The sequence below is a fragment of the Neofelis nebulosa genome, chromosome 2 (assembly GCF_028018385.1).
Source record: "Neofelis nebulosa isolate mNeoNeb1 chromosome 2, mNeoNeb1.pri, whole genome shotgun sequence".
NCBI lineage: Eukaryota > Metazoa > Chordata > Mammalia > Carnivora > Felidae > Neofelis > Neofelis nebulosa.
The window spans coordinates 187,941,096-187,968,277 of NC_080783.1; the positions used below are offsets into that span (position 1 = coordinate 187,941,096).

Here is a 27,182-nt window from a genome sequence, read left to right on the forward strand (position 1 = left end):
CAGTGCTATGGACTCCTCACTTAAGGGGCAGAATGAGTACTTGTCTCTCCCTCATGCCTGGTGAGGGAAGCTTAACTTTGACCCTTAAAAAATGGGGAACACAGTGGACTTCTAGGTGCTTGACTTCTACCTGACAAGTATAAAGGCCACAAGATAGGCTGGATGCAGGAACTGGTCTGCACTCCTGGAATTTGTTGTAAAAAAGGGTGCATAAATGAGCGAGAGTGGGTTTGTTTTAGGTCCTTTCCAAAACACGGGTCCAGAGGGTTGCCAGGGGCCTCAGCAGACAGCAGTGGGGACAGACACTGGGAGTCCTAGGGGCCACAGGAGTGAGTGACAAGGTTTGGGCAAGTACATGACCTCCATCAGGGGAGCTGTACAGCAGAGGTCCCTAGTTGCAGGGGTCTCCAAAATGCCTCCCAGAGCACCCACAGGCGTTAGTTTTAAACACTCAACAGCTCAGACAGCGCTGACACTATCTTATGTCTTTTCTATTCACATTGTCTCTTTCCCTTCCCCACCAATTCCAGAGAGGTCAGAAACCACAACCAGCATCCGAGGAGGAGTGGGAAAATGACAGGCAGGGCACATCCCCTTCCCAGGGTCAGGCACCTGCTGGTACTAAGCCCTAAATGCAGGGAGGGGAAGTCACTGTAGCTTTGAATGAATTGAAAGCTATGGCTCTTACATAAGGCCAGATACTCTAATTTTGGAATTGGTGACTCAATGTGACCATGGGATTTTTAGTACCTCCTTGATATCAAAAAATTCTCTGGACTTCCCACACTGAAAACATTTTAAGAGGGCATAGGGAGACAAAATAAAACCGGCTTTGATTATCTCCTGATGTGTCTTGGACGTTCAATACACTGGTTGTACTAATCTAGGCAAAAAGGGCAATGTAATGGTTCACGCAACCAGTGTGGAAAGGGTCAAGGTACAGAAGGTTTCAGGGACCACAGAAAGTGACTGGACCACCACTGCGCCTCCCTGAGTCATTGCTCTCCCCTGACCAACTTCCTTCCTCAGTTAGAAAACATGCTGCTGGCAACCTTCAGATACACACCTTCAGCTTTGCCTCTGAAAGGGACTGAGACTCGGTCTCTCTGCACAAAATGGCAAAACTCCCAGGGAAGGGCCAGGAGTGGCCTTGTGTACATCTGTTTCTCACACCTGCTCTAATCACAGTGACAGGAAGCAAGGATTGTAAAAAAATTACTACTCCCACATTACACATGTGGTTAGGAGAATTTACCAGAAGAACGGACATGCCGTCCTGAACAAATGCAGGCTCTCGGGAACAGTAGGAAGTCTTTGGAAAACATACAGCTAGCTCAGTCTCCGCGGAAAATAGGTATAGCCATGGACGATATTAAATGGACCACTGTTAAAATGGGCTTCGGACTTTTTCCTTCCCATCCTCATTCTGCCGTGGGTTTTTTCTTCCCTGACCAATCTCCTTTTATTTTTTTTAATTTTTTTTTTTTAACGTTTATTTATTTTTGAGACAGAGAGAGACAGAGCATGAACGGGGGAGGGTCAGAGAGAGGGAGACACAGAACCTAAAACAGGTTCCAGGCTCCGAGCTGTCAGCACAAAGCCTGACGCAGGGCTCGAACTCACGGACCACGAGATCGTGATCTGGGCTGAAGTCGGCTGCTCAACCGACTGAGCCACCCAGGCGCCCCACCAATCTCCTTTTAAAATCTTTCTCATAATGCGCTCTGGCTTACCTCCCTCGACCTCCTTGCAGACTTGAAGCCCCGCTCTGCCATATGAGACCTCACTTTTCCTGTGGCTTTCAAGGGGAAGCTGCTTTTTCTGTCAGATGCCAAGTCCCTGTGGCCATGAGGGGGAAGTTCTTCTGATGTGCTGTGGTGGTTTTTTTTCATCACTTTTCTTGGGTTTGGGGTTCCTTGAGCTTCTTAGATCTATTATGGGTCTATGGTTTTCATCAAATTTGAAAAAATTTCTGGCCATTATTTCTTCAAAAAATTTTTTGCCCTCCCCTCTCTGGGGGAGTTCCAGTGACACAAGTATTAGGCTGCTTGATGCCCCACCACTCACTGATGTTCTGTTACTTTTTCCCAGTAATTTTGCTCTCTTATTATTTTAGATACTTCCTATCGCAATATCTTCCAGTTGACTACTCTTCTCTTCTGCAGTGTCGAATTGCCTGTTTACCCATCTCGTCTGCAGTGTCGAATTGCCTGTTTACCCATTCATTATAGTTTTCATCTCAAACACTATTTTTTCACCTCTAAATTTCTTTTTCATATCTTATATGTCTTTCCTTAATATTCTCATGCTTTCTTCTACCTTCTTGAAGATATGGACTATGTTTTAATGTCTTTGCCTACTAATTCTATCTTTTGTGTTATCACTAGGCTTATTTCTATTGTTTTTTTCTCATTATGGGTTGTATTTTCATGCTTTTCTGAATTAGTCATTCTTTATACACACACACACACACACACACACACACACACTTTTTAATTCCGGAATAGTTAACATACAGTATTATAGTAGCTTCAGGTGAGCCTGGTCACTCTTGACCGGATGCCAGCCATGTGAATTTTACTTTGCTGAGCACAGAATATTTGTGCATTCTTTATTTATTTTTGAGGTGCAGTTAAATTACTTGGAAACAGTTGGATCCTTTCAAGGCTTGCTTTCAAGCTTTGTAGGATTAAGATGAGAGGCAAAATGGACTTTCATCTAGGGCTAATTTTGCACCACTGCTAACACTGCCCCACGACTAGGGCAATGCCCTTCTGAATGTGCCATGGATGCCCATGTATTATGATGCTTCACCACTATTCCCAGCCCTGTGTGAACTGTAGTGAGTCTAAGGGGACCCTCTACAGATCTCTAGAGCTGTCTCTGTGTGCAGCTCTTCCCTCTTTGGTACTTATGAATTCTGGCAGCCCTTCTCTCAAATTCTCAAATCTGTTTCCTCTTAGGAAGACTCTAGGATCCTGTATGGGTTCTTCTTCCCTGTGCAGGGGTCTGGAAACTCCATCCAGGCTGTTATCTTGGACAATTATAGGGCTAACCTCATTTGTTCCTCTTCTTTCAGAGACCAGTGCCGTGTGCTACCTATTGTTCAATGTCAGAAAAAATTTTTTCATATATTTTGTCTGTTTTGTTGTTGTTGTTGTTGTTGTTTTCCCTCTTTCTTTGCTTTTTCCTTATCCAGGGTAGACTTCACCCCACTCAACTATTCAGGTTAGCCTGCCCAACGATCCTTCCATTGCACCCAAACCCAACCTCTCATTCCTGCCCAACCCCTCTCCTGAGTCCCAGACTTATATATTCAGCTGTCTGCTGCACATTTCCACCTCCTACAGACACCTGAAACTCAGGCTGCCCCACACAGAGTTCACATTCACAGAACTCACATACCTGTAGAGCCTGGTTCTCCTCCTGTATTCCCGACCTTAATGAATTGTACCACTATTCACCCAGCTGCCCAAGCTTGAAACCTGAGAGAATTACTTGATTTCTGTTTCCTTCTTATTTAATTACCATGTCCATTTTTTAAGTTTCTATTTAAATTTCAGTTAGTTAACATACAGTGTAATATTAGCTTCATGTGTACAACATAGTGATTTAATACTCCCATACACCACCCAGTGCTCAGTACAACAAGTGCCCTCCTTAATCCCTAACACCTATTTAATCCATCCTCCCACTCACATCTTCTCTGGTAACCATCAGTTTGTTCTGTATAGTTAAGAGTCTGTTTTTTGGTTTGCCTCTCTCTCTTTTTTTTCCCCCTCTGCTCATTTGTTTTGTTTCTTAAATTCCACATGTAAGCGAAATCATATGGTATTTGTCTATCTCTTATTTCGCTTGCCATAACACTCTCTGGCTCCATCCATATCCTTGCAAATGGCAAGATTCCATTCTTTTTTAAGGCTAACATTCCATTGTATATATATACACCATATCTTCATTTTCCATCCATCAATTGATAGACACTTGGGCTATTTCCATAATTTGGCGATGGTAGATAACACTGCTATAAACATCGGAGTGCTTGAATTACCATGTCCTTTTAATTTCATCTTCTAAATGGATCTCCAACCCACTTACTTTTGTTCATTTTTGTTCTCTAAGAAGCCAGCTTTACCTCTCATCTGGATTACTGCTAGGCTTCCTGCCTCCTGTCTTGTCCCCCTCTAATAGATTTTTCCTGATGTGATCAGAGCTATCTTTCTATAGGACAAACATGGTTATGTCATAACCCTGCTTAAAACCTTTGAACAGCCTCTACTGTTCTAAGAACGAATCCCAGTCTCTTGATTCATAAGGTCCTTTAGGATCTGACCTACAGTGACCATTCCAACTTTACTTTTGGAGTCCCTATATTACCGCCACCCTGCCCCTGCCAAAGTCTATGCTCTGACCAAACTGAACTATTTTATTTGCCTCCTAAGTATCTTTACGATCTTCAGCCCTTTGTACCGCTTTTCCTTTCACTTAAAACATTATTCCTGGGGCGCCTGGGTGGCTCAGCTGGTTAAGTGTCCGACTTCAGCTCAGGTCATGATCTCTCGGCCCGTGGGTTCAAGCCCTGTGTCAGGCTCTGTGCCAACAGCTCAGAGCCTGGAACCTGCTTTGGATTCTGCGTCTCCCTCTCTCTCTCTGACCTTCCCCTGCTCATGCTCTGTCTCTCTCTCTCAAAAATAAACAAACATTAAAAAAAATTTTAACATTATTCCCAACCCCTTTCCACATTGGTTCTTTCCTACGCATTGCTCCTAAATGATCCAGTCACCGCAAACTCAGAATGCCGCAAATCAGATTTATGTGCACCCTGTTCCCCAGCCACGTTTTTTGTTTTGTTTTGTTTGTTTGCTAGTGCCATTGCCATTCAGTACTTCAAGACAGACATGTTTGGTATACTCTTTCTCATTTCTAAATACAGATCCTGTTCCCTAAACCACGGCCACTGCTTTTGCCGCATATGCACTGTTGCTTAGACCACACAGCCACCTCTCACTCTGTACCTGTCTCCCTAGCCTCACCTTCCATCACTCCTCCGTGTGCAGCCTCTATGCCTGAGAGCTACTCAGACCACGTTACCTCTCTTTGTAATGCCCTCCCTCAGCCTGCTGACTTGGCAAACACCCACTTATCCTTCACGATTTTGGTTGTCACCGAAGCAAAATCTAACAAGTATTTTTGTAGAGCCACAAGACCTTTCATGGCTTGGCTTTTAGCTACCTTTCCATCTCCATCTTCCGCGATCTTGCCCCCTGTGCCTGCTGCTCAGGCCATCCCAGCCTTCTTCAGTTCCCTGCATAAGCCGTGAGCTCCCTCGGCATAGGACTCTTCTGTAGAAGCAGCTTTTTTCTGCCTGAAATGTGCTCTCATCTCTTTACTCGTGTCAATTCCTGCTTATCCTTTAGACTGTAGTTCAAACGTACTCTCTTTCAGAAGAGCATTTGTTGACCCTCCTGCCTTGGATGTGCCCACTCTTACATGCTCCTCGAACGCAGCGTTAGAGCATCAACGATTACTTGCCCTCACGGCACTTCTGCCTCCCTTTGGAAACAAGTCGCTTGAATTTCTTCTACAGCAGTCAAGTGGTGATACTGTCAGTGGGATTTGCCTGTCCAGAGTGGGGGCACTCGACAACAGCTAGGTTAGTCGGACCCTTCTCTCTTAAGCGGCGTGGCACTGGGGAGAGAAATAGGATGCTGAGAAAATGGACCGCTGGTTGCAATCTAGATTCCTGGCACTGCCCTTTGTGTCCTTTCTGAGGGCCGGCTGTTTGACGCTTAATCTTATTCTATGGGTACCCGCATCCTTCCAGTAAATTCCTTTTTCTTTTAAACTAGCTGGGTTCAATTTCTGTTGCTTGCAATTAAACAATCCTAACTATATGTATCTGTATCTCTAGCCCCTCGTATGGGGTGTGGTAGAGAGGCGGTATTCCGTAAATGTGCTAAGCAAATGGAAGAATGAAGGGAGTGACCTAATGACCAGGAGAGCCTAATAGTAACCCCAAGACCTGGATTCTTTGTCTTCCTCCACCCCTTGCAAGGGGGTAACATTAAGAGCGTAACAATGGTGGCATCAGTGGCTTCATCTGTCACTAGCCCACCACCTTTTGCAGTGCTCTGGCCACTTCTGCTCCCAGCCCTACAGATAACTGCATCACAGTCACCTCTGCTTATGCAGAGGCTGCCCCGCTCTTCTGGGGAAACTCCTCCCCTGTATCGGTTTCTGGCTTATACCTTGGGGTTCCCTTTTGAGGACTCCACACTTGCCAAGGTTAATTCCCTCCCGGCATTTATAATAGCCTAAAACTTCACTTCCTCCACAAAGACTTTCTGAGGCTTCTGACTGCCCATTTCCAGCACATCCGGGGATCTTATCAACAAGCACCCCACTCTCATATTCGTAAGCTGGTACTGGTGGTTGGATCTGTGCCCAGCTCCTCACAGAGTTCTGGGACTGGCAGGGAAGCTTAAGTCTAGTGTTCAGGAAATATAAACCAGAGAAAGCAATCAGGAAGGCCGAGGCATAATGCTCTGGGACGCAGGAGCAGAGCTTCCTACCGTCGGGTTTGCGCAAGGCAAATCTGCAGATCGCAGAGCATCTCACTGTTTATGAATGTGTTTTCGAAGTTGCATGTGAATTCGGTTTTACAATACGGAAATGCTAGTCTGAGCATTTCTTCAGCGTCAACTCACATCTGGGGAAGTTGGCAGTAAAGCCTGGGCCTCACTGACAGTCCACTGATCCCAAATCTGTAGTAAGTACAGAAGACTCTGGGACTCACCAGTCAGCCAGGCATAATGTAGGTTGATGTGCATATACAGCACCCCCAGCACCTGAAGGTATTCTCTCCTCAGGTGTCAAAGCAGCAAGCCCACAGCTATGCAGTGAAGGAGAGATGTTTAGTCTGGTGGTTTGGGCTTCCTGCCTTAGCCAGGCTGCAAAGCTCAACAAAACCCCCTGGCCGAGGAGCACATGTGTGTCCTTTGCCTGGCTCCAGGTGGGAAGTGGCATGGATAATGCAAATATCTGCTCTTCTCCTCCTGCACCTGTACCAAGTCAGACCTGTGAATGCACACGGTGCTTTTTCAAATGACTCAGGTCTCCGAAATTAACCATTAACTCTTCCATTTCCATTCCAAAGGACTAGGTCAGTGTTCTGAGCTCACATAAACTCCTAGAAGGTTCAGAAACTGGACATAAACAAAAGGGGGCTATGTACTCAAGTGTGTATGTACCTAGTGATGAAACCTCTCTCTCTAAAAGGCCAAATTCACAAAAATTACAAGGAGAAATATACAAGTCTCCTGTCATCATAATGGGAAACACAACTACTGAAAAACCAGGCTCTCTGAATCAGTGAGAATTCAAAGGATTTGAGCAGAACAATTAATAAACTTGAACTGATATAGACTACCTTACATCCACTGAGTGGAGAATGCACATTCTTTTCAAGCATATATGGAACGTTTATGAAAACTGACCACCTCTGAGGCTCAAACCCTGATATGAAAGTTTATGAACACTGAAACAAGCTCAAGCTTTTCACTTAAAAATCTGAAAATATTAGGGCACCTTCGTGGCTCAGTCAGTTAGGCGTCTGACTCTTGGTTTCAGCTCAGGTCATGATCTCATGGTTTGTAAGTTCTAGCCCCGCACTGGGATCTGTGCCGACAGTGCAGAGCCTGCTTGGGGTTCTCTCTCTCCCTCTCTCTCTGCCCCTCCCTGCCTGTCTCTCTCTCTCAAATAAACAAACTTTAAAAAATTTTGGAAAATATTTATTTTATAGCAATTCAACATTTAATATATTCCATAATACTTTGTATTTCACTTTGTTCATAATTCCGAAAAGAAAATTATGAATGCTTGGGGTGCCTGAGTGGCTCAGTCAGTTAAGCATCTGACTCTTGATCTCAGGTCAGGTCATGATCTCATGGTTTGTGAGATCAAGCCCCACCTCAGGCTCTGCGCTAACATCTTAGGGCCTGCTTGGGATTCTCTCTCTCCCTCACTCTCTGCCCCTGCTCTCTCTCTCAAAATAAATAAATAAACATTTAAAAAAAGAAAGTTATGAATGCTTTCACAATGCCCGATTTACACACAGTGTCTTCCTGTTTATCTCAGCATGGTGTACAAATTAGTATCACTCTCAGCCTCTGTTCTCTCTCATGTGTAAACAGCTGGGAGCACTGCATGACACAGCGAGATCCTCTTCTAGAATGAAGGGAGACCTCCCTGAAAGTTCCCCAAGCCAAGTATCCTACTCTAGCCTCATCAGCAGGCCACTGAGCCCCAGAATGGAATTTCTGGGAACACAGGTGCATGTCGCGAGCCAACTGTGCTGCTGGCATTTTTGGTCTCCAGTGACCCACTTCCTTTTTTCATTCTAAGGGACCGCCAGAAATTCCCACCAGCTGTCCCTATGCTCTGCACAAAGCAGATGTTCATTAAGTAATTGCTGCTGCCCCCCACGTGAATCACGGGAGTTAACCACGGCCCGAGAGGGGCTGGCCAAAATGCAAACAGCTCCCACATCATCTCAAGTCAGGGAAATAAATCATAATGGAGGATCAATTAATCAAAGACAAACTAAAATAGGAAAAGCAGTATCATAAAATAAACAGAAAAATTCACTGACCTAGACTAAATTAAGTGACCCAGTAAAATAACTTAGAAGTTCACACACTGAAATCCAACCTCAAATGGGTGCACATCGGCATGGGGGCAGAGAGGGCCTCGCAAGAAACTCCTGATAAGCCCCGATCTCCTGTGACTCTGCACCACGCTCCCTCTGAGCACAGCACAGCTGTGACACACCTGGGGACAAAGGAAAGTGGAACCTCCCCTGGAAGGTAAAAGCCCCAGCCCAGCCAGTGGAGGCAAAGGGGTCATGTACCCATTTCCCCTCTGTCCTGGGAAAATAGCAATGTCCAGTGTCCAGAGCAGGGCATGCAGTGAATTCAATTCTATTCATGATAGCAAGCGTGTGCAGACCATGTCAGGCCATCTCGCGTGAAGCTGCAGCAGAATTTTGGTGGAAAACACGTCAAAAGAGCAGCTGGGGCAGGAAAAAAAAAAATGGCTCACTCTGCAATTTGTATCTTAAACTTCATGGAGCTTACCACCTAGTAGGTAGAGAAGTACAAATAATCACCAAGCAATTATTGTATAAAATAAGACAGAGTCCCTCTCTCCAAACAAAAATAATTTTATTTTTTCCCCAGTTTAGGGTTAACACATGCTTACCATATAAGTTTTTTACATTTAGATTTTCATTTTATTTTTTTAGTTTCTTTATTTTTGAGAGAGAGAGAGACAGAGGCAGAGAGAGAGAGAAAGAGAGCGCGCACAAGTGGGGAAGGGGCAGAGAGAGAGAAGGAGACTTAGAATCTGAAGCAGGCTCCAGGCTCTGAGCTGTCAGCACAGAGCCCGATGCGGGGCTCTAACCCACAAACTGTGAGATCATGACCTGAGCTGAAGCAGGATGCCCAACCGACTGAGCCACCAGGTGCCCCTACATTTGGATTTTGAAAGCATGAAGTAAGCACCATTTGAAATTCCGATTTTCTAAAGTTAATATCTTCAAACGTTTTGGTGACTACCTTCCCAGAAATCTCTTTCCATAAATACATGCGTGAACGTGCGTATATAATTTTACTTACGTGTGGCCTCAATATACATGTTCTTTGTTCCTGTTTTGTTCACTCAACAATATCCCTAATGTCTTCTGTGTCAATAAATATAAGACTGCATCATTTTTAATGGCTGTTGGAGTCCACTTCACCATACGGATGTGCCATTTCTTATGTAATCCCTAAGTGTGTTACATGATGGACATTACGGTTTCCATTTTCCTACTTTTCATTCAACAAATATTTGCTGAGCACCTATTATATGCCAGGTACTGTTCTAAGTACCAGGGACACAGTGATAAACAAGATAGGCAAGGTCCCTAGCCAAATTCTACTGGGGGAGACTGACAGTATGCAAGTAAATAGCAGATAATTTGAAGGAAGGATGAGTGCTAAGAAGAAATAAAGACAAACTCTCTTAGAGAAGGACTGGGTGTCAAGAGAGTAGACTACTTTAGATGCAGTGATCCAAGAAGGCCTTTCTGCAGAATGACATTTGAACACAGACCTCGGACAGTCATGTAAAGCAGGAATAAAGCATTCTAGAGACAGGAGGCATGGAGTACAAAGGCCCTGGTGCAGGAAGGGGCCTGGCATATTCATGGACTCACAGGAATGTCAATGTGGCTTGAGGGCAGAGAGGGACAAAATGGACTAAGCATTGAGAAAACTCAAGAGAAACCACAGTAGGAGCTAGCAAGTCAGATCCTATAGGCCATGGAGTTTGGGTCTTATTTTAAGTGTACCATGAAGTCAATGGAGAGTTTTCAGTGGGAACAAGATATGATCTGATGTACATTTTAAAAGATCACTCTGGCTACAATGTGGAGAATGGACTACTGGGAAATGACAAATGAGCAGAGAGACCAGTAGATGTTTCCTTATCCAAGGGAGAGAAGATGGTACCTTGGACAGAGCTGCTGGAAAAAGGCTAGACAAGAACACATTGTGAAGACAGAAAAAGTGAGAAAGGGAGAGGAGGGGCAACAATCAAAGAGGTTTCCGGGTCTGTGGCTTGAACACTTGGGCAGATGGGGACAAAAACATGGGAGAGGGGCGCCTGGGTGGCGCAGTCGGTTAAGCGTCCGACTTCAGCCAGGTCACGATCTCGCGGTCCGTGAGTTCGAGCCCCGTGTCGGGCTCTGGGCTGATGGCTCAGAGCCTGGAGCCTGTTTCCGATTCTGTGTCTCCCTCTCTCTCTGCCCCTCCCCCGTTCATGCTATGTCTCTCTCTGTCCCAAAAATAAATAAAAAACGTTGAAAAAAAAATTTTTAAAAAAAAACATGGGAGAGGAACAGCTTTGAGCACACAGATCCCACACACATTCCATTAGATTTATATGTAACTATTTTGGTTTGGGGACAGGAGGGCTACTGCTAATTTATTTTTTTTATTTTATTTATGTATTTTTATTTTCATTTGAGAGAGAGAGAGAGAGAGAGAGAGCAGAGGTGGGGGGGGGGGGGGAGAGAATCTTAAGCAGGCTCCATGCACAGCACAAAGGGCTTCATCCCACAGCTCATGACCTGAGCCAAAATCCAGTCAGAAGTTCAACCCTCTGAGCCACCCAGGTACCCCTAATTTTTTATTTTCAATTATTCATTGCTAACATATATAAATATATTTTTAATTTTTACATTTTGATCTTCTTTCTTATCTTGCTAAACTCAGTTATTAGTTCTAGGATTTTTTTTTTTTGTAGATGCCTTGAGATTTTCTATGTAAACAATCATATCACCTGTGAAGAGAGCCAGTTTTATTCCTTCCTTTCCAATTTATATTCTTGTCTCTTTTTCTTGCCTCACCACACTGGCTGGGACTTTTAGGAGTGGTTCCTGATCTCTGGGGGAGAACAGTTTTTTACCATGAAGCATGATGTTTGCTGTGGGCTGTTTGTAGATGCCCCACATCCAGTTGAAGAAGTTCCCTTTTAAGCATGCTGAGAGTTTTTGTCACGAGTAGATGCTGAATCTTTGTCAGATGCTTTTTCTTCACCAATTGACATGACCATGCGGTTCCCCTTCTTTAGACAGTGAACATGGTGGACTCCATTGAGTGACTTTTGAATGCTGACCCAGCCTTCCATCTCTAGGATAAACCCCAGGTGGGCACCAAACCTGGGGAGTTTTAGCAGTATCTCTTCTGCACTGCACTTTCTTCTTCTGGGACTCCAACAACAGACGGCAAACCTTCTGGTGTTGTCCCACAAGTCACTGAGGCTCTGCTCAACTTTGTAACTCTTTCCTATTGTTCATATTGGGTAATTTCTATTGCTTTCCTTTCAAGGTCGATTCTTTGTTCTTCATCTCCATTTTGTTATTGAGTCCACTCAGTTTTTAAAATTTCAACTATTGCATTTTTTTTCTTATATCTCCATTTGGTTCCTTTTTATTTCCTTTTTGGGGGGTAGTGGCTAACAGTTTCTATCTTTTTTGCATCAATACCGTTTGCCCTTATTTTGGAGAGCATTTTCATAACAGCTTCTTTAAAGGAAGTGTCCAGGGGCGCCTGGGTGGCGCAGTCGGTTAAGCGTCCGACTTCAGCCAGGTCACGATCTCGCGGTCCGTGAGTTCGAGCCCCGCGTCAGGCTCTGGGCTGATGGCTCGGAGCCTGGAGCCTGTTTCCGATTCTGTGTCTCCCTCTCTCTCTGCCCCTCCCCCGTTCATGCTCGGTCTCTCTCTGTCCCAAAAATAAATAAAAAACGTTGAAAAAAAAATTAAAAAAAAATAATAATAAAGGAAGTGTCTGGTTATTCCAACATCTGTGTTGAGATGTTCCTGGTCCTTCACATGATGATTAATTCTGGATTGTATCCTGGATATTTTGAATATGAGGTTATGAACATTTAGGTCTTGTTTAAATCCAGTGGAGAGTGTTGACATTTTTGTTTTACCAGACTCTCAACCAGGTTGGATTTAGGTGGCAAGTTTTGACCAGCCTTCCATAGGTTATAGTTTCAACGCCAGTTCCATTTTCAAAGCCTCCTCAAGTGGGTCCTCTGTGGACACCACCCAATGTCCAGTCTAGGACTCAGTCAGTGGTCTATCCCTTGGACCACTTCTCAGAGTCTTTGGCGTTTGCTAGAATCAGATGCGTGCGTGCACAGCTCAGCGGTTAGCTGTTCATAAACAACTTTAAAGAGCTGCTTTCCTGAGCTCTTCCCTGTTTTCTCCTGGTGATTTCCAGTTCATCGGGCCTCCCCCTCTCGGACCTCTGGCTAGACAGCTGAGATCTTAGTTACTGCCTTCTCCCTCACATTTCCTGAACGGTACTCAGATCTGGGCCCAAGCAGCAGGAAGGCAGAGGAAAAAGAGCAACGGATTTCACCCCCTGCCCCCACCATCCTGGGATTACAGCCCCTCTGATCAGAGAGAAACATTTCCCTTTTTCAGTTTTAGGTGCTTGGCGACCCCACTGCTGTCACAGGCGGTACCACCACCACTATAGTGGGGCTGCCTGCGGTCTAAGGCACGAGGGAAAAGGGAGGAAAATAAAACCAACCTTTGGAATTTCCCCCTCTGTCTGAGTCTCAGAGCCCCGTCCCCGCCCCAGAGCCATAACTAGAGGTCTTCTGGAATTCTCTCTGGCTGTCCCCTAACAGGCACTGCTGGGTTTGGGGCCTTGCATTGAGGACATGGGATACCAGAGGAAAAAATGAAAAATCACTGCCAGCGTGGTAGTGCTTTTAATTCTGGTCTCTTCCCCCAATCTGCCTACTACTCTTTATATTTCAGAGTCCTCAAATAGCTGCTAAATGCACCTGTCCAGGCCTTTAGTTGCAGCCAATTAGAGAGATTCCTGTCCATGTATCTTGTACATATATTCTGGTACATACAGACGCATCCATTTCTGTAGGGAATATAGCTACGAGAGGAAGTGCCAGCTCATGAGGTATGTGTATATTCAAATTGTGCTAGATACTACATAGTCTTTTCTAAAGGGATTGTAACCAATTTACCCTCTGACCAGTGGAGACCCAGAGTTTCCACTGTCCCACATCCTCACCAATACTGGAATATGGAGCTTTTCAAGTTTTGCTACTTTGGTGGATGTGCAGTGGTATCTCAAGGTAATCCTAATTTGCCTCTCCCTAGGCAGCGATGCAACCGAACACGTTTTCAGAAGTTTATCGGCCATTTGGATTTCCTCTTTCATGGAGTGCTTACTCAGGCCTTTTGCTTGTTTTGATACTGGGTTGTTTCTTTATTCCTGTTGATTTCTGTAGCTCTCTATTCTGGAAACACACCCTTTGTTGGCTGTTCATGTTATAAATATCTTTTTTTCACTCTGGATTGCCTTTTCATTCTCTTAATGGTGTCTTCCTGGTGAATGAGAAGTTCTTAACTTTAATACAGCAAAAGCGATCGATCTTTTCCTATAGCAGCAGACACAACTTTTGTGTCTATTTAAGAACCTTCTGTCTGTCCACTCTATCTTAAAGTGATCTCTCTTGTCTCAGCATTTGAGTGGAGTATACCTCAAGCATACAAAGTATGAAAGAGCAAGATAGCAAGGGAGAGAGTATGAGCTCTAGAGGTGGACAGATAAGAGTGGTCCTGGACAGGTTACTTTACCTTTGGGAGCATTAGTTTCTTTTATCTGTAATCAAAGATACACTATCCACCTTGCACGATGTGTATAAAGCACCTACCACAGTGTTGGCACATAGTAGGCCCTTAGTAAGCAGTGGTAGCAGTGATTATAGTCTCTGAACTCACCTCTCCCCGTGCCCACATGGCCACAACTGCCAAAGCCTCAGGGCTGCTCTGTGAAACACCAATCTGCTGCATTCAAGGACAGCTACACGGATTCAATTAACTGCCCTCGGCAGGCCAGCAAAGTCTCCCTGTTGTTCACAGGCAGCACTCACCACCAAGGCCCACTATCTCCAGCTAGAAATGCAGGCTTGATGCCCGGAGATGCTCTTCTCACAAAGGAAAGTCGTCCTGGGGCTCCCATACGAACGTGATGTCAGCCAAGGTGAAGAATCAAAACGACGTCTCTTTCTGCTCACCGCCAAGCTCCACTGAGCCGGAGTGATTTGGTGTCAAAGGTGACTTGTAAGTCCATATGTGGGTCCCACATTTCGACACAGGGAAGAGAGGCAGCATGATGACATACATGCATGTGGGTTGGCACAAGTACACAGTAAAGTGCACACCCTGGAGGGGGTGTGTATTGGGGTACATGGGATGTGCGTGCAAACGTGCAACAGTGTATGTCCGCAGGAAGCCGGGACATTCTCCTCAGCCTAAGGTTTTTCTGGAGAGGCCTGATAATTATCTACTCCAACATACCCAGAGCTCCGGGCCTCTTAATGCCCTCTGCCCCACCCTCTAGGCCGCAATCTGTGCTCAGGAAACAGATTCCTGTTCTATGGACCTGGATGGATCTGAATGAGGAAGGAGCATCTACTGCAAATTCTTTAAGAAACTGGCAGAGTCTTCTAGATGCTACATCCCACTTCTGAGACCACAAGTCTCCAGAAAAGCTTCGTAAGACTTTCCCACAATCCTGAGATATCCCACTGCCCTTCCCAGAGACCCCCTCCCCGACCTCACCAGGCTCCACTTCAAATGTGGCCAAGTGCTGAGTGCAGAAAGGACAGAGGGGGGAAGATTGGTACCTGCGCCTAGTGTTTGTCCAGCGGAGTCAAAGGAAAGAACCACTGAATCTGCAACACAAGAGGACAAGTTCATTTCTTTCTCCTTGCTAGAGTTAAAAAGACAAAAAAAAAAAAAAAAATCCAAGCTCCCACTGACTCTGCCCAAACCCTCCCCCATGAGGGAAAATCAACTGGATTGGAACTCAGCTGCATGGACAGCCTCCACAGGCCCATGCCCACCCATCCACTGGGCCAGGAGGCCCTACCGAGCCCAGCCCCTAGCCTCCCACCACTGGGAGGAACGTCTCAGGGCAGAGACAGGCCTCAAATTCTTCAGAGGCATTTCCTGCAAAACTAGGGGACAAATTTACTTTTTTTCCCCCTTCTTATAATGAAAATAAAATTAAAACAATGCAAAAGAAAACTCTTCTGCAGCTGGTTAAAGGCACTAACATTTCCCTTTGACTTCTCCCTTTCTTTTCCTACTCATATACCCAATTTGTTTATTATTTCTTCCCCAGAAGGGCTTAAAATGGCCTACAGGAATTTACAGGACACACTGGAATTTTTTAAAAAATGAAGAAGTCAAGAAAGGAAAAATATTACATAGTCCGGGGAATGTTAGTGCACAAAACGCATGCCATGAGGACCTGTGCATATGCCACAGGTGGAATCAAGAAGGCTTGAGCTCCCAAACTGCCAAAGGAAAGGAGAAAATGAACAGTCACAAGATTTAGTACCCACAGCACATTCATTCATTTGACCAGTCAGCAAATATTTATTGGGCATGACATTATGCTATGACTTTGAGATACAGCCACAAACAAAAGGGCATGGTCTCTACCCTCACAGGTCTCCCTAACATCAGTCTAAGAGACAAAAAAAAAGTTACCAAACAACAAATCACCCAACTAAAAATTGTCTGAGTGAAACAGAGTGCTTTGAATATCTCTATTAAGAATCAGACCGAGGGACACCTGGGTGGCTCAGTCAGTTAAGCGTCTGACTTCAGCTCAGGCCATGATCTCACAGTTTGTGAGTTCGAGCCCCGCATCGGGCTCCGACAGCTCAGAGCCTGGAGACTGCTTCGGATTCTGTGTCTCCCTCTCTCACTGCCCCTCCCCTGCTCGCACTGTATCTCTCTCTCAAAAAATAAATGAACATTAAAAGAAATGAAAAAAAAAAAAAAAAAAGAATCAGACCCAGTTTGGAAGGGGACTGGGGGCTGGTTAGGGAAGGCTTCCCTGAAGAAGTGACACCTGGACTAACAGCTGAGGGATAAGTGAGGGTTAAACCCCACAAACCCCTGGAATGAGGCATTCCAGGTAGAGAGAATACCTGTGTGGAGACCTGAAGCGTGATGCAGCAGGGTGCTTTGGGGCGACTGAAGACCAAAATATAAAAGCAAATATGAAACAGTCGGCAGGAAGAAATTTCTCCTGTGGGTCCTAATAATAAAAGGGGATCCTATATGACGTTGAAGACTGTAACTTCTACAACATTTCTATAATACATAAGTGTGACTCTTGTATGGCTATTTCTTACAACGCGAGCTCATACAAAATGATGGAATAAAGCCAATGCATAATTCAATAAAAGCTATTACAAGGAACACTGAGATAAGGCCCAAGATAACCCCAGAAACTCCAGACTCAAAAGGGATCATATTCAAAAGGCTCACTCACCACCATGGAAAGCCAGCTAGATGTATATAGGACCAGGGTCTATAGCCACACCCCCACCCCAGCCATATCCTCTGACCTCAGGCTGAGGTCATTTTCTCTTAACTGCACAAGGAAACCCAACACATGATAAATCATTATCATAACTGTACATAACATCTGTCCCCACTGCTGGACTATCAGCTCCACGAGGGCAGACACTATACCTGCTTTATTCCCTGGCACATTACCAGCAGAACACCGGGAAGTAACCATCTGCTGAAGGGCCCGACCGTGGCTCAGTCGGTTGAGTGTCTTACTCTTAATTTCAGGTCGGGTCATGATCCCACGGTTGTGGGATTGAGCCCCGCATCGGGCTCCACGCTGAGCATGGAGCCTGCTTTGGACTCTCTCTCTCTCTCTCTCTCTCTCTCTCTCTCTCTCTCTCTCTCTCTCTCTCTCTCTCTCTCTGCGCCTCTCCCCTGCTTGCATGCACTCTCTCTCCTCCAATAAAACAAAAATTTACCCATTTGCTGAATAACAGTGCCTAGAGAAGTAAATGGATCACAGATGCTTCATAAATATCATGTCTTAAAACCAAATGTTTACAAAGAACAAGGTGGCAGAGAGCCGACAGATATGGTTTCTGATAAGGGTCCAGAGGCAGACATTCTGTGCTTCCAATTAAGGGCAGATCCATATGCTGTGAAACCTACCAAGTAGAAGGTAGGGTTGAAGTTTTCTCACAAAGATGCAGAAGCACAATTAGGACACCTGGCTGATCAGATAGGGGACCGTCCTATCTCGTATGAGATCAAATCAATGTCTCACTCTACAACCTCTTCTTCTTTATCAACATTTCACACATCTGTCTTCTCTCAGTGCTACTGCTCTTCTAGAAGAGAGCCCCTTATTTTTTGTCTCTCTTTTTTAAAGAAGCTTTACTGAGGTATAATTTACATACTATAAAATTCACTCATTTTAAATGTACAATTCAGTGGTTTTTAGAAAATTTGCAGAGCTATGTAACCATCACCACACGCAATTTTGACATTTCCATCATTCCAAAAAGATCCCTTATGTCCATTTACAGTCCTGCCCTGCTCTCACCTCCAGCCCCAGGCAACCACTGATTTACTTTCTGTCTCTGTAAATTCCCCCTTCTGGACATCTATCTATCTGCTTTTGTTAGGACTGTTCCATAGCCCCTAACCATACCCCTGCCTCTGATGTGGCCCACTTCCATCATCCTTTATAGCACTGATGATCTTTCTTTCTTTCTTTCTTTCTTTCTTTCTTTCTTTCTTTCTTTCTATTTATTTATTTAGAGACAGACAGACAGACAGACAGACTGCAGGAGGGGAAGAGAGGGAGAGAGAATCCCAAGCAGGTTCTGAGCCATGAGCCAAGAGCCCAAAGTGGGGCTTGAACCCACAAACTGCAAGACCATGACCCAAGCCAAGACAAAGAACCGGATGCCCAACTGACTGAGCCACCCAGGTGCCCCTATATCCCTGATGACCTTTCTAAACAGTATGCCTCACTGTGGCTTTGCTCTTAATTAAAATCCTTCAGAGACCAAAAACCATAAAATACCTAAGAATAAATCTAACCAAAGAGGTGAAAAATCTATACACTGAAAACCAAAGAAAGCTTATGAAAGAAATTGAAGAAGACACAAAAAAATAGAAAAAGATTCCATGCTCCTGGATAGGAAGAATAAATATTGTTTAAATGTCGATACTACCCAAAGCAATCTACATATTCAATGCAATCCCTATCAAAATTATAGCAGCATTCTTCACAGAGCTAGAACAAACAATCCTAAAATTTGTATGGAACCAGAAAAGACCCCAAATAGCCAAAGCAATCTTGAAAAAGAAAACCAAAGCAGGAGGCATCATAATCCTGGACTTCAAGCTATACTACAAAGCTGTAATCATCAAGACAGTATGGTACTGGCATAAGAACAGACACTCAGATCAATGGAACAGAATAGAGAACCCAGAAATGGATCCACAAACGTATGGCCAACTAATCTTTGACAAAGCAGGAAAGAATATCCAGTGGAATAAAGACAGTCTCTTCAGCAAGTGGTGCTGGGAAAACTGGACAGCGACATGCAGAAGAACGAACCTGGACCACTTTCTTACCCCATACACTAAAATAAACTCAAAATGGATGAAAGACCTAAATATAAGACAGGAAGCCATCAAAATCCTCAAGGAGAAAGTAGGCAAAAACCTCTTTGATCTTGGCCACAGCAACTTCTTATTCAACACGTCTCCAGAGGCAAGGGAAACAAAAGCAAAAATGAACGACTGGGACCTCATCAAGATAAAAAAGCTTCTGCATATCAAAGAAACAATCAGCAAAACTAAAAGGCAACCGACAGAATGGGAGAAGATATTTGCAAATGACATATCAGATAAAGGGTTAGTATCCAAAATTTATAAAGAACTTCTCAAACTCAACGCCCAAAAAGCAAATAATCCAGTGAAGAAATGGGCAAAAGACATGAATAGACACTTCTCCAAAGAAGACATCCAGATGGCCAACCGACACATGAAAAGATACTCAACAGCACTCACCATCAGGGAAATACAAATCAAAACCACCATGAGATACCACCTTACACCTGTCAAAATGGCTAACATTAACAACTCAGAAATCAACAGATGTTGGCGAGGATGTGGAGAAAGAGGATCTCTTTTGCACTGCTGGTGGGAATGCAAACAGGTGCAGCCACTCTGGAAAACAGTATGGAGGTTCCTCAAAAAACTAAAAATAGAACTACCCTATGACCCAGCAATTGCACTACTAGGTATTTATCCAAAGGATACAGGCGTGCTGTTTCAAAGGGATACATGCACCCCCATGTTTATAGCAGCACTATCAACAATAGCCAAAGTATGGAAAGAGCCCAAATGTCCATCGATGGATGAATGGATAAAGAAGATGTGGTATATATATATATATATATATATACACACACACAATGGAGTAATACTCAGCAGTCAAAAAGAATGAAATCTTGCCATTTGCAACTACATGGATGGAACTGGAGGGTATTATGCTAAGTGAAATTAGTCAGAGAAAGACAAATATCATATGGCTTCTCTCATATGAGGTCTTTAAGAGACAAAACAGATGAACATAAGGGAAGGGAAACAAAATAATATAAAAACAGGAAGGGGGTTAAAACAGAAGAGACTCATGAATATGGAGAACAAACAGAGGGTTACTGGAGGGGGTGTGGGAGGGGGGATGGGCTAAATGAGTAAAGGGCATTAAGGAATCTACTCCTGAAATCATTGTTGCACTATATGCTAATTTGGATGTAAATTAAAAAAATAAAATTAAAAAAAAAGAAAAGACAAAAAAACAAAATCCAAAAAAAAAAAAAAAAAAAAAAATCCTTCAGAGGGTTCACACGGCCTGGAAGATAAAGTCCAAGCTCTGACATTCCTTCATTTTCTCTCATTTGCCATTTTTAATATATCTTATGTTCCAGATATGGCAAACTACCTCCATTTCCCCAGAGGCATACACCGTCTTTTCTTCACACATCAGACACACTGTGCTCACTGCCTGTTTGCATGCAAAAACCTCCAACTTTTTCATTAAGATCCAACTCAGTCATCCCCACTTCTTGACACCTTCTCTGGTCAGTTCTGCTCATCCTCTCCTTTAGGCCAAGACTGTACTGTTATTGTCATTTATTGTAATCCCTGGTGACCTCTCTTTTTCTCTTCTTTTTTTTTTTTCTTTTTCTCTTATTAAACATTTCAAGTTCCCTGAGGACAAGGAATATTTATTCATTTTGAGGCTGTGATGCCTAGCTCAGTAACTGACACACAGAAAGTGGTCAAGATGCTTCTTAAACAAAGGAATAAACCGGTAAATGTCCTTGCTTGCTTCCAAAGGTGATGTTATCTAAGTGGTATTTCACAAGCTGGGAGGACAGGGCAGCGGGGAGGGAATCCATTCTGCATACAGATTCTCATTCGACTCAAGTCGACCTAACTGTCCCTGGACAGTGAAGCTTTGGGGGTTCAAGTGTGGCCTCCTCCCAGGAAGATAAAAACATGTGCACAAATCAGAATAAGAAAAGTGGCAGGGAGCTTCCTAGGTTAGAGGCTGCAGTCACCTGGAGAAGATTAGGCCCAGCTTCCTGAGGCGCTGACTGCCCGCATGACCAACAATAAAAACAGCATCTGAAATTTTTATTGCAGTTGACAAGTACTTTTCCAATTGCAATTTACCTTCTTTGTACTCACAAGCAGACTTGAAATAATCTCTTTTAAACTTTTCGATCTAAACAAAGACAAAGGGCTTAGAAGTTAAGTAAAAGATGATAACTAAGCCTTAAAAGAAACGAGACAAAATGTTAACAGTGGCTGTCTCTGGGTGAAAGAATTACAGGTGATAGTTTTTCTCTGCGCTTTTGCAAAATTTCTACAGTGAACATGTATTCCTTATATCATCAGAATAAAAAAAAAAAAAAAAGAACTCTACTCCAGCTGTAGGATTTTAACCTCTAATTCACTGGTACCAAAGCAAAATGATGGAAAGTTCCTGACTGCCTTCATTTTTCTGTGCATGCCCAAAAGCTGTTCAGCTCTTCCCTGTAGTTACTGAGGTCATCCTTGTATTTCATGCCGTTTAAATATTATCTCCGTGACATCAATTCCTAGCTCAACTACAACAATTCCTAAATAGACTGGACTCTTTTTTTCTTCCCTCTTCCCTCCCCCACAAATAGTATCAAATGCCTATTATGTGCCAGGCCCAGTGCTAGATACTAGAGACAGGGAGCCGAGTAAGAGACAGTCTCTGCCTTGCAGCCAAGGAAGACAGGCAAGTTCACTGGAACCTAAAATAAAAATAAAGTATGATCAGGGTATGCAAAGAGTAAGCAGTGAGCAGAGGAGAGACTCCCTGGAAAGAAAAAGTCAGAGTGTCGGTGGAATGCTCCCAAGACCACGTGTCCGTACCGTGGAAGGTGCAAGTAACAGGGCAGAAATTGCAGGAGGAAGTTAGTGACATATTCATGTTTTGTGTGAGTTTTCATGGATTTTGCTTTGAATGTGAAAGGCACTGACTTGAGAATGTTTGGTCATTTGTTGTTTGCGTTTATTCTAAGGGATGGAAGATCACTTCAGACATAAACTACACTGTGGCAGCTAAAGGGGAAAACTCGGTATTCAACAAATCAAGAAGTTTCTTTTGTAAGACACAGAGCAAGAATATCCAGACTGCTCCCTCTCAGGCTAACAAATATGTCATTTTTATTTCAAGCAGCCCAGGCTCCAGCTGTTCCTGGCTCCCAGGCCAGAGGCAGCCATGTGGTGCACTATACAAGTGAGCAAATAGAATTCCAGACCCAGGTACAACAGAGCATTGCTGTGTATGACTTTGTTCAATGAGAAAACCTAGAATTTACTGGAAATCTTTTATTGTAGTCAGATGTTTCCTGTGTCTGGTTTCTGAAGTGGATAAAAGGAGTATGAAGAAGAGTGGAGCTCAGTCTTTCTAGCACTGGAGGGGCTTCCAAAGCTCAAATGATGTGAACAAGCTATATATTCAGGTAGTACCTGGCACAGTACAGATTCAACATGTATCTTCTGCTATCTACCACGTGTAAGCGCTAGAGATCCACGAATGAGTAATTAAAAAAAAAAAAAAATGTCCCCTCAAACAGCTTGCAAGCAGGTAAAATAAAAACATACAAAGCTGGGGCACCTGGGTGGCTCAGTCGGTTGGGCGTCCAACTTCACAGGTCATGATCTCGCAGTCAGTGAGTTCAAGCACCACATCGGGCTCTGTGCTGACAGCTCAGAGCCTGGAGCCTGCTTCAGATTCTGTGTCTCCCTCTCTCTCTGCTTCTCCCCCACTCGCACTCTGTCTCTCTCTCTCAAAAATGAATAAACATTAAAAAAAAATTTTTTTTAACACATACAAAGCTAAGCATTTGATACTTATCAATATCGTACTATACACCTGATATTTGCTAAGAGGGTAGATCTTAAATGTTCTCACCACAGGCACACCCACACAAAGGTAACCAGGTGAGCCAACGGACGTGCCAACTTGCCTTCTTTCACAAATACATATATATATATCAAACCATCACATCATACACCCTGACCTCACACAATGTTATTTGTCAATTAGCTCTTAATAAAGTTGGGGATAAAAAGCTAAGTATAATACACCAGGATAGAAATAAGAGTAGTGAAGGAAAACTCACTGTTTCTTAATTTAACAGATATTTATTAAATAACTACTACACATCAGACTTAGGGATACAACGGTAAGCCAAGAACAAGAATGTTCCTATTCTCGAAGACTTTTATGTTTTAGGCAGGGAGCCCGGAAAAAACAGGAGTAAACGATCGAACAAACCAACTTCTGACAGTGAGTAAGTGGTATGAGGAACAGTCAGGGATGTGACAGTGACCGAGACTGGAGTGCAGGCACTGCCAGAGGAAGTGTTTTGGGAAGGCTTCTCTAAGGAGGTGACACAGGGGCCAAGACCTGAAGACAGGAGCCAGCCAAGACAAGATGAAGGGATAAAAGAGCTCCAGGCCAAAGGAGAAGGAAGTACAGCAATCTTAGTACATTTAAGGAACAGGGAGAAGGCAGTTGTTGGAACGCAGACCATGGAAAATAAAAGGAGGTGGGCAATGAGGTCAGAGAGGAAGACGGGAACTAGATCCTTGGGAGGCCCTGTGTAGGAGGCCATAGAAAAAGTCTGCATTGTGTTTTAATAGCTTAAACCCGGGGAGTAACATAATCTGATTTATTTTTTAAATATAAACTTTGCTATGTGGGAACGAAATTGACTATTCTGGCAAGGGAATGAAAGACAGCTTAGGGCAGAGAGACTGAAGGCAGGGAGATCGGTAATGGGGAGAACGCTCATTCCAGAGAGGACACGGCAGCCTGAACCAAGGCAGGGGCAACAGGAAGAGAAAAAAGGACGGATGCTAAATATTGAACAAAAGGAAAACTTTACGGGACAAGGGACTGGTGGGACAAGAGTGAGAGATGAGGAAGGAGGTGGATTATATCCACATTCGGGGCTTGGGGCAAACAGATGGTGACTGCTGCCTGATTGCGAATGGCCTTCATCTAAACTGCACAACCCTGCCCCTCCTCTGGCCACTGACGGCTGGACCACAGTGGGTACCTGACCCAGGGGCAGCCAATCCAAAGACCAATCATCATCCATCTATGAGGCAGATGGGAGTCTGCCTTTGGGAGACTTGAACTGGGAAGTACAGAGAGTTGGGGAGACACAAGCAGACAAAGAAGAGCAAAGACTGGGAGGCCATGGGCCAGACCTGATGCTGGGCCCTGGGGCCCACGCTGGTGGCAGAGATCAGAGTGAAAGCCACAGACCAGCCATTGAGGGCAAAAAGATGCCTTAAAGAGCGGTCTTAAATCCAGAATGTTCTTCCAGTGCCCTCTCTGTGGCATTTGACTGTGCCATGGATCACCTTTCCACTAGACCTTTAGAGTTCAGCTTTTCCTCAGTTCCTTTGAAGCTTACCTTATAATCCTATAATTGAGATTCTCCTTTCCATATCTGTTGCTATCGCAGAGCCATCTATAGTATGAGTGGGCTCACTTCCTCTAACTTCCAGTCCTCACCCTTTAATACCCTGGGGCACTCTCTCTCTCTCTCTCTCTCTCTCTCTTTTTTTTTTTTTTTTTTTGGGCCTTCCTGATGACAGGGTGTAATGTGTGGATCTGACAGCAGGCTGGACCTGCTCCAAGCACAACTTACCCCACAGGGTCTGACTCTCAGAAGTAAAAGGCCCCACTCGGACCTTAGGTCTAAGCTGTGTTCTCCAATCTAGCTTTACGGAAGAGCCTCAACTTTAGGGCTTTATTGGTCTATCAGCGGCACTAAAACTTTAATGGCCACACGGCTCTTTCTTGTAGATTCTCCATTGCCTAGATCCTGGGGGGAGGGCTCTAACCCCCTAGTCTTAGTCCCTCAATTTCTCCCTGATCCCAAACGAGACCTGAGTAAATGAGATTCCTGAAGATACAGAGAAAGAGGTCAGAAGACAGAATATAAAACACAATCATTAATGTGGTTTATGGAAGAGAAATCAGTGAAATAATTAAAGAGACAGGAGTAGCGGGACAGGGCGAGCCAGAGGAGGTGACAACCAGTTACAAGAAGGGATGCTGAAATGTGGCAAAGAGGTGGAAGAAAGGAGTGGATGAAAAGATACAGCAGAATTGTCCCCTGGGAAGACATCTGCAACCTTGGTGGGAACAATTTCGGTACAACGATCAGAATGCAGATGCGGCTGTGAGTTAAGTAGAGGCTGTTGATACAGTAGACTTATTTCAGGGAGTTTCTCCTTAGATTTATTTCATTAATTTATCAAACATATTTGAGTCCTTCCTAAGCTCAAAAGACAGCAGGAAGGGACGCCTGGACAGCTTAGACGGTTAAACTTCTGACTTCAGCTCAGATCATGATCTCACGGTTTCATGAGTTTGATCCCCACATCGGGCTCCACACTGACAGGGCAGAGCCTGCTTGGGCGTTTCTCTCTCTCTCTCTCAAAATAAATAAATAAACTTAAAAAAAAAAAAAAAAAAAAAAAAGGCTGCAGGAAAAGATCCTGCCCCTGACATGGAAGTGTTTACAAACTATCAGGAGGAGAATATAGAGAACTTGCTGTAGGAGTTCAGATGCAAAAGGCAGAGTTTTTGCTGGGAGAACCTGGTAAGAATGTGGAGGAGATGGTGTTTAAGCTTGCATTAGATGACCTTATAGGTTACCTTATAGGCTATGCTGGTAGAGTGCGAACAGCTTAGGAGAAGCACTGAAGCATTGAAAGTAAGGGGTGTGTGGTTTCAGGAAGCTAAAATCAGGCCTAATTAATATATTAGGGTTTCTTTCAGGAGGTAAAAATGCATGTGACTGAAAGGGAACTCGTCAATACAATCTGTTTAAATTTTCAAAAAAAGGCTTTGACACATCAAAGACTATTTTTAAAAAGTGAGTCACCATGGAATTGAGGAAGAAACTGCTATATCATCCAGGAAACAAAAGGTGCTTGGCTGAGGATCTAGGGCAGGACACCCCCTGGGGCATCAGCACCCACAGGGAGATCTGGCAGTAGCTGGAATTCTACTACTCACTGCCTTTAGGAGGGTGGGGGATGGGAAGCTGGACATCTGTGTGTGCAACAGAAGAAGCTGGAATGAGAACACAACTAGGCATGTGCTGCAACTGAGTGAGATGGAGGATGAGGTCTGGAACTTCAGGGGCATGGGAAAGCTTTAGTCCTGGTGCCCTGCAAACTCAAGGACTGGATGTGGTACAGAGACTACAGTTTGCTGCACTCTGATTTACAGTACCCACATCCCTCCACTCCCTTCCAAACCCCTCAAAATGACATAAAAGATTGTTTGTTGCAAAGCAGAAGTACACAGGGGCACCTGGGTGGCTCAGTCGATTAAGCGTCCAACTTTGGTTCCGGTCGTGATCTCGTGGTTCATGGGTTCGAGCCCCGCATCAGGCTCTGTGCTGACAACTCGCAGCCTGGAGCCTGCTTCAGATTCTGTGTCTTCACTTTCTCTGCCCTCCCCCGCTTGCTCTCTCTCTGTCTCTCTCTCAAAGACAAATCAACATTTAAAAATTAAAAAAAAAAAAAAAAAAAGCAGACATACACAAAGACAAAGAAAACAGAAGAAGAGACACCAGCAATAAAGGTTTTGAAGCTGGAAAGCAGGTAAACAGAACTAACTCAGCAAACCCCAAAAAGCTGAATCCTATACTAGTAGTGGGGAAAGCTGGCATATAACCTGAAATACCCCACAGAACTCCCCAAAGGCTCAGTTGCTGAGGGCACTGGGTACCACAGGAAGTGGGAGAGCAAACAATACTAAAAACAAGACACCACACTCTTAAGTATGGGCTGAGATCATGAGACATTAGGAGAAAGTATCCAATGTAAACACAGAGACCAAAACAATTGAAAAATAAACACAGTGTGGAAAAACAGAAAATGCACATGGAGATGAAAACTTAGGGGGAAAAATCATTAAAATCCTCAGAGAGGGGCGCCTGGGTGGCGCAGTCGGTTAAGCGTCCGACTTCAGCCAGGTCACGATCTCGCGGTCCGTGAGTTCGAGCCCCGCGTCGGGCTCTGGGCCGATGGCTCGGAGCCTGGAGCCTGTTTCCGATTCTGTGTCTCCCTCTCTCTCTGCCCCTCCCCCGTTCATGCTCTGTCTCTC

The 27,182-nt window shown here is 44.3% G+C and overlaps 1 protein-coding gene across 6 annotated transcripts in view; it reads right to left on the minus strand.

Moving 5' to 3' along the window:
- Positions 1–27,182, minus strand: part of ST3GAL3 (ST3 beta-galactoside alpha-2,3-sialyltransferase 3) — a 202,292-nt gene that overhangs the window by 101,737 nt on the left and 73,373 nt on the right. For 4 of the 6 annotated variants that reach the window (XM_058717707.1, XM_058717706.1, XM_058717711.1 and 1 more), the window contains one exon: positions 15,271–15,318. The exons of the other annotated variants lie outside the window; for them this stretch is intronic. In XM_058717707.1, coding sequence (XP_058573690.1) covers positions 15,271–15,318 — 48 coding nt within the window. The remainder of the gene's footprint in view (positions 1–15,270; positions 15,319–27,182) is intronic. 6 annotated transcript variants of the gene reach the window in all.